General features: G+C 43.3%; 3 protein-coding genes across 3 annotated transcripts; all 3 read left to right on the top strand.

Annotated features, from left to right (window-relative positions):
• Positions 1-746: 746 nt before the first annotated feature.
• On the top strand, positions 747-1,879 carry LOC121789906 (ribosomal protein S4, mitochondrial). Its single transcript, XM_042188248.1, is given in 2 exon segments — positions 747-777; positions 780-1,879. Coding segments are annotated over 2 exon segments (1,089 nt in total). The 3' UTR covers positions 1,838-1,879.
• Positions 1,880-2,271: 392 nt separating this feature from the next.
• LOC121789904 (ribosomal protein S3, mitochondrial) lies at positions 2,272-5,695 on the top strand. The gene is made up of 2 exons (XM_042188246.1): positions 2,272-2,403; positions 3,947-5,695. Exons 1-2 carry the CDS (start codon positions 2,330-2,332, stop codon positions 5,559-5,561), a joined length of 1,689 nt encoding a protein of 562 aa, XP_042044180.1. The 5' UTR covers positions 2,272-2,329; the 3' UTR covers positions 5,562-5,695.
• A 272-nt stretch (positions 5,696-5,967) lies between these two features.
• On the top strand, positions 5,968-7,546 carry LOC121789907 (uncharacterized mitochondrial protein AtMg01280-like). Its single transcript, XM_042188250.1, has one exon. The coding sequence runs from the start codon at positions 6,101-6,103 to the stop codon at positions 7,022-7,024; it is 924 nt and encodes a 307-aa protein (XP_042044184.1). The 5' UTR covers positions 5,968-6,100; the 3' UTR covers positions 7,025-7,546.
• Positions 7,547-7,760: the final 214 nt, after the last annotated feature.

Here is a 7,760-nt window from a genome sequence, read left to right as displayed (position 1 = left end):
TTAAGCATTCAAGTACGGTTTTTTGAAATCATAAATTACAAGAAAAAACCCGGGTTTTTGGCATCAAAAAACACCCATTCTGGAAAAGAAATATTTAAGATAATAGTGAAAAGCGAACCTCCAAAAGGACCTCTTCTTAGTGATTCATGTCAAAAAGACGGGGTTTTGTAACTTGAAATTACGTCAAACTCTTGATTGCAAAGCATCGCCCACAGCACGCAGAGGTAGCTACTTCGCCCGTTCGTTTCACTTACTTCCGCTCCGCTCTTCTCATCGAGAGTAGGTTTTTTCAGGTACAAAAAGAAAAGAAAGATCCTTCCGCCTCTTCTGACTTTCCGTTTTCCAACAGCAATTACACATTTCCTCGGCCTCTGATTACAGTCGAAGTCCCTTCTGTTCGAGTCCAAGGCCGGTTCAGTCGTGCAGAATGAGATAATGAAAAAAGATAGTGGTTCAGAGAAAGTTCTTTTCATCTATCCTAGAAAAGCTGTCCAGCGAGCCTATGTAATAAGTCAATCCTTTTTCCTGCCTCACAGACCTGTGATCAAGGAGCGATAGAATTGAAGAAAGGAGCTTTGGAAGCTTACCTTATTACTTATTAATATTAATAGGGTTCCAAACCTATCTTACTAATAAGAAGAAAGGGGCAAGCTAAAACAAACCTACTCCTAACAGAACAGGGTCGAAGTATTGCATTCTCTATCCGCCCGACAGCAGCAGAGGGGGTTCGATTCCCGTTATACGCGATGTGGCGAAAAAGACTGATTCAACGAGATATGCCTTGCCTGCATTAAGATTTAAAACTTGTCGTCTACTTTCAGGAAATGTTTGGAACAGAGAACTTACAATAATACAACGCCGCATTCTCAAAAGATTGAGAAACAAGAAGAGATCTATTAAGAGAAAGATTTATTCTCGAAAAAATCTTAACAGTTACATTCAATCACAAACTACACGAAAGTTGTCCCTTTTTCATGGAGATTTACCCATCACAGAGATGCACAGAAGAAGAAAACGATCATATATCCCCTTTCTACTCAATCCAGAAACAAGATCGGACGTTATTCCGGTTCGTCTCCATTTTCGTGAAACTATTCCTCAAGCAAGGCAGCCGATCAGTCATCGAAGGGTTTGTGTGAATCATAGAATGGTAAATATTATTCATTTTAAAGTGTCCCACGGTGATATAATATCTTTTCCAGAAAATGATGCGAGAACCCGCGGTGAAGAAATAAGGAGATCTTTCTATATCGAAATATCAGTTGAAAAATTCATAGGAAAATTTCTGGATCGCCCGGTCAGAATGTGGAGAAGAACCAAAACAAAATGGTTCCGAAAACTCAAAACTAAGAAGGAATGCCGCCTACTACTAAAATCCAAGTTTTTGCAACAGTTGCGTTCTTCTATGCAAGAAGAAGACACAAAGAAGTTTGGATCCAAAAAAGTATGCTTAGGCAGTTATTTCGATGAGCACAACAGAATGAAGAGGAATTTGTATCATTTCAAATCCCTATTCTTATCGAAGAGAAGGAACGAGAAAAACCGAAATATTCATATTCCTACTCAAACAAGAAATCCTATAGTTTACAACTCTTCTTTATATAGTAATTCGACCTATTGCTCCGCATCCCCCCATCAGTTTACTATGAATAGAAAAAGAAAGAATAGAAAAATCAAAAGAATAGAACTACCTACTCATTATTCGGAGGTGAATCATAGAACACCAAAAGCTGTGGTATCTTATGGACCTAACATAGGTCACATCCCTCACGACATAAGATTGAAAGATCCAAACCTTCTTCTTCGGAGCGGAAACGAACGTGGCCAAAACATATAAAGATCGGCGTAGTCGCTCATAAGGGACATATCTATCCGGATAGAGGATAGTCTAGATCTATTCATAGATAGATCTCTATCCATATAGATAGGTATCTTCGTGGATAGAGATAAAGATAGGGATCCATCTAGACCTTGAATCACTATTTCCATTTTTTTTCGATTGATTGCCTTTTTGACCACAAGTTTTAAATGGGCAAGGAAATCTCGTTTTTCAATTATTTAGGGTCGGAGCGTAGACGAAGCGAGCAGAGCCCAGGAAACAGGGAAGCCCGTCATAAAGCAGTCGACTAGAAGTCGAAGACTGCTGGCCTGAGAGAAGGCGGCCTCTCTCGGGAAACATGGCAAAATTTCTCTTCTTTCTTTTTGCTTTTTTATTTTGTGGGTAGGTTCAGTAAGAGCAGAGGAGATCAGATACACGGAAACGAAGACCTTCGAGCACAAATATTGGACCGGGAAGAAAAAAGGGGAAAAAAGGAAAGTCTAAGTACGTATGGCACGAAAAGGAAATCCAATTTCGGTAAGACTTGATCTGAATCGTAGTTCAGATTCAAGTTGGTTCAGTGAGGGCGACCGCGAAAGGAAAGTCACCGAATGGGTCAGTCTTTTCCTTCAGTTTGTCCCAGATTTGAAATAGAAAAGGGCGTGGGAGGACGTTGCGGATGTCCGGGGCGGACACGACTTCTTCTATTCTTATTCTAAGGCTAGAAGACCACTGAAAGACACCCAGGACTAGAGCATGTCGTGAAAGAAGCACACTGGGCGGGCGTGCTTCGACCGTGTCTCCGGGGCACAGTTGAATGTAGATATCATGAACGCGAGGTGCAGGATACCAGGCCGAGAAACCCGGGCAACCACTCCCCTATGTGCCAATCGCTAGCGCATCCAGGGCCCCGGCGCCCCGCTCAGCTGGAGAGGCCTAGCCTGATCTGAGAATTGCTAATTTGGTTCGGATAGACTTCATTCAAGAATGCCGCCGCCCTTGGAATCAATAAGAAAAGAAGTGCTAAGTTTCAGATCAGTGAATAACCCGAAACGAAAGAAGAGACATTTCTCGCTCGGCGCCTAAAGCGCACTATGCTCCGCTTCAACAAACAAATGAGAGTTTTCGGTGGAACCGGTGAACCACGCGAGCTGGTTAGATGCGTGGGACAGAGGGCTCGTAGTACCTGCTAGCGCAGCTATGCAGTAGAAGGAAAGGAGCCTAAATCGACCCCCTTCCTTCTTTTTTTTTTTCAAAGAAAAAAAGCAGTACAAGGAAACTTTTATTTAAGTCGGATGAGACTAAGCAGCTACCGGCCGTTCCGACGCGCCCTTGACCTATCTTGATAAAAAAAAGCAAAAACCTATCTATATCTAAAGGGGAGCCTAGTTTAAGCTGTCAAACAAATGATAGAATGGAAAATAATGAATAACCACTAGTAGGGATATGGGTGGAGTCTCGCTCAGTAAGTAAAGAGAGTTGTAGATTCGTAAAAGAGGAGAGGAGCCTTTCCTTTCAAATGACAACTGCCTCTTCTTGCTGCGAGGGCGTTGCACGAAACCAAACCGCCCCCCGCCCGATCAAGTACCAGTTGCTTCGCCGGTAGGTCCACTTAGGTTAGGGGGCATTGTCCCTCAGTTCTTACCAACCTCCGGTGTGTAATCGACATCTTGCTAGCTATAACTCGGTCGAATAAGAATCATTGATTCCCTCTGCTGTCCATTTTTTATTCATTCATGGCGCTCGGCCGGTGCTCCTTTCTCATCTCAAACCAGAACAACTCTGAACGTTAGGGAAGATAAGGGAAGACCACCTGAGCGAACCGACCGAAGGGACTTTACTTTTATCCGAACCGAACGATAGCGGCTTAAAGCTAAGCCTATCACGAGCACGAGAATCAAAATCCTTGATCGACGAGGGAGGAGCATCTCAAAGTATGGGGCAAAGGATCAAGCGCTTTGACTTTGTCTCCCGGGATCCACCACAGGTTGGGTTTGAGAGCCGTGTGATGGGTCACTATCCAGCACGGTTCGGAGAGCACTTTTAGTCTGCGTTGGTGAATAGAAGCCCCCCTATCAAGCAAGAAGGAAGCGGCTCTTCCCACGGCGGAGTCACCATTGACTCTATTTATTATTATGGGAAATCACTGTATCAAGATCTCAATCTGAGATCTTATTTCGGTTCGATACGTCCACCTACGAGACTCACCTTTGGCTTTCGCCTCGGTAGGTGTATTATTATACATTTTCCCAAAAGAACATTCATTCATTTCTTTCTTCCCCGTCGACCACGACGACTAAAACGACGCGAAAAATCCAGACCCGGAAAGGCGAAGGGCCGGTGGTGGGAATTTGGGAAAGTCGGGCCGATCGGGTGTCTTCATTCAAGCGACGGTACAGAAGAAGAACGAAAGGAAGTGAGAGGCCGGGGGTCGGGGAAAAGAGTCGAGTCGATCAGGCTCGACGATCGGAAGAAGCAAAACGAAATCAGGATTTGGCCGAAAAAGAAGCAAGGCTATGGATACCATGACCGATCACCATCGATAAAGAAGAATCTTTCTAAATCACTTCGGGTCAGCGGGGCCTTCAAGCATCCGAAATACGCCGGGGTTGTAAATGGCATAGCATTCCTGATAGAAAATGACGACTCCTTCATAAAAACGAAGTTATTCTTGTTCTTTTTCCCAAAGAAGTCCCGCTCCGACGGCCCGACGAGTCATCTACAACAAAGGACCCTCCCCGCAGTGCGCTCTTCCTTGAATTATTCGGTCATGCAATACTTATTGAATACAAAGAACAAAATGCATTTCGACCCCGTCGTAGTTCTCAATCATTTCGTGGCACCGGGCGTGGCTGAACCATCTACGATGGGGGGAGCTAATGCACAGGAAAGAAGCTTAGATAAGAGAATACGTTCTCGCATCGCTTTTTTTGTAGAAAGCTCGACCAGCGATTTGGCCGAAGCCAAAAAGGGGTTGACCCACTTCATTCGCCAAGCGAATGATCTTCGCTTCGCGGGAACAACAAAAACCACCATCTCGCTCTTTCCTTTCTTCGGTGCTACCTTTTTTTTTCTAAGGGATGGGGTTGGGGTGTATAATAACCTTTTTTTTGAGAATGCCCGGGAACAACTCCTAGGTCAATGTTGGAGAAAATGTTGGAACCTCATGGCTAAGGATAAGGTAATGGAATTGATAGAAAAATTCATAGACCTAGGTAGGATAGGAGAATTGATAAAGGGAATAGAGATGATGATAGAGATCATACTGAGAAACAGAAGAATTCCGTACGGGTACAACTCTTATTTGAACGAAGTGAAAAAAATGCGATCTTTGTTGTCTAATAGAACAAACACTAATACCTTAATTGAATCGGTCAAGATCAAATCTGTTTATCAAAGTGCTTCTCCGATTGCTCAAGACATCTCTTTTCAACTGAGGACCAAAAAAACAAGATCATTTCGTTCCATTTTTAGTAAAATAGTTAAGAATATTCCATTAGTAATGAAAAAGAGGGTTACGGGGATCCGTATATGTTGTTCAGGTCGATCAAAAGGTGCAAAAATAGCTAGAACTGAATGCGGAAAGTATGGAAAAATATCTCGTAATGTATTTAACCAGAAAATCGATTATGCTCCTGCGGAAGTATCTACTCGTTACGGAATCTTAGGTGTCAAAGTGTGGATTTCATATAGTCAAAAAAGAAAGGGGCGTGCTATATCCAAAACGTACGAAATATACTAAATATCGTAAAGGCAGATGTAGTAGGGGTTGCAAAGCGGACGGTACACAACTTGGTTTTGGAAGATATGGCACTAAAAGTTGTAGAGCAGGTCGTCTTTCATATCGAGCCATTGAAGCAGCGCGTCGGGCTATAATCGGACACTTCCATCGTGCTATGAGCGGACAATTCCGAAGAAATGGTAAGATATGGGTAAGAGTTTTCGCGGATATCCCTATTACCGGAAAACCTACAGAAGTCAGAATGGGAAGAGGAAAAGGAAATCCTACGGGTTGGATTGCTCGTGTGTCCACGGGACAAATCCTATTTGAAATGGATGGTGTGAGTTTGTCAAATGCTCGACAAGCCGCTACATTAGCGGCGCATAAACTATGTTCGTCAACCAAGTTTGTTCAGTGGTCGTAAGCTAATTAGTTAGTGGGGGGAAACCGGACCGGGATTCAAAAGAATTAGGCGAAGTCTTTCTTAAAAGAATGTGCTTTCGCTTTATAGCTTTATCCTCAACGTAAGTAACTTAGTGCAGTGCAAGAGGAAGAAGAAAATGAAATACGAACAACCGCGCTGGTCGTACCGAATCTCCAATACAAAACAAACCATGGCTATCCTTCGTTATTTTGTGCCTTTTCTTACTTTCATAGCAGCCAATTCTTTTTTTCGTTTTCTAGGATCAGAAGGAACCGCTATAATGACCGCGGGTGGAAATATCGTACTTTTTGGAATCCTGCTCTTGATCTTGACCTTTTTCTTTCGAAAAAATCGTTTTCGTTTGAGCTTTCCACTTGTCTTTCTTTTATATATATCCATAATATTTTCCATCTCGTTATTTGGATGTTGTTTACGCGCCCATTTCCTATCGAACTTTGGTCTGTATTTCCAGGATGTTTTCTCGTTTGTTGTTGCTTTGAGTGTGGGTTCGGGAGGAGGGCAGCCACTTCCTCTTCCGGCCCCTTCCAGCCCATCAAACTCGTCATCAGAAGATTCATTCGGGCTACAGGTCCTGTCGGAGCCTTGGCCCGTGACTCACAATATAGCCTACGAATCTTCGCTCCGAAGTCGAATTTTTTCGCTGGAAAGTAGGGATTGCATTTTTCTCCTTGATAAGGATAGGGGAGTATATTGGGCAGAAATAAAAAGTGCCCTCGACAATTGTTCTTCTCAGGCGCAATATAACCGGCTGATCGAATTCGAGAATCGGGATCTCCGGATCCGGGAGCTGAAACATGAATGTTATTCTCTTTTTCAAGGAGTGCTTTCTGAGCATCCTGACTTGGCCGAACAGGCCCCCTACAATCCTAAAGAAGCCTTTATGGACTTTTTAGATGAAAGACGAAATGAACTTGACCGAGAGGGCGGAACCCCATTAGTAAAAGACCAGAGGGAACTCGCCTTTTTGAATCAACTTTCTCACGATGTGAGAACCCATAGGAAAAACTCCCTCTATATCAATAATATTCTTGGGAGATGAGATAATAAGCTTAGGAATACGTTTATTTGCTAATATGATGGCTTTCTTGATCTCATTCGTATTCTGATCGATGATTAATAGAACTATGGACCGGTCTAATGGTTGAGCCGGAGAGTAGGGAGTAAAGGCAGGGCCCTGCTCACTTTGATTTTCTCATCTGGTGAGCTATTGTCATGTTCTTTATTAGCCTTCAGAGCTTGTGTAGAGTTGAAGAGTTGTTGTCTTTTGACCTTCAGTAGTAGACTGATTCTTCATTTTTCTTCCAATAGTTCGACCTATCGTGTCATTGTCATTAAGGGATTGATCATCAAACTTTCGATCTTGTTCTTTGGTTGTTTTGTTGTCCAAGTCGAGTAGAGTAAGTTGCTGCTTTCATGGTGGCGAGTCACTATTACTTGTGGCTTGAGCCGGGTTTGGTGTTCAGTCCGCAATTCCAAGGGTTTTTCCTGGCCTTCTCGCAACAGGAGAAGCGAAGCCTATTCTATTTACGAAATGTGAATCAGGCTGCACAGAAGAGAGTAAACCCTCTCACGATATGTTGAGAGAGCTAGAAGAAGCCCTTCCCGCTTTCCTGTTGATACCGTAGGAACAACCCCTGGCTGGGATAAATAGACTGATTGACTGTGATGGGGTAGCAACGATTCGGAGATAGAAATGGATTTGTGGCAACTAAAGTGCCATCGAGTTAGCTGTTGGATGAAGATCAGTAGGTTAGGAGTTCACATCAATCAGGTGA

Source organism: Salvia splendens, unplaced genomic scaffold (assembly GCF_004379255.2).
Source record: "Salvia splendens isolate huo1 unplaced genomic scaffold, SspV2 ctg368, whole genome shotgun sequence".
Classification (NCBI taxonomy): Eukaryota; Viridiplantae; Streptophyta; class Magnoliopsida; order Lamiales; family Lamiaceae; genus Salvia; species Salvia splendens.
This window is presented reverse-complemented; position numbering and strand designations above follow the sequence as displayed.

Bases quoted from the DNA above. Each gene is read 5' to 3' on its own strand.
- LOC121789907 (XM_042188250.1), top strand. From the start codon at position 6,101: ATGAAATACGAACAACCGCGCTGGTCGTACCGAATCTCCAATACAAAA.
- LOC121789904 (XM_042188246.1), top strand. From the start codon at position 2,330: ATGGCACGAAAAGGAAATCCAATTTCGGTAAGACTTGATCTGAATCGT. The intron at 2,404-3,946 runs GGGCGACCGCGA...CATTGACTCTAT, and splicing joins GATTCAAGTTGGTTCAGTGA to TTATTATTATGGGAAATCAC.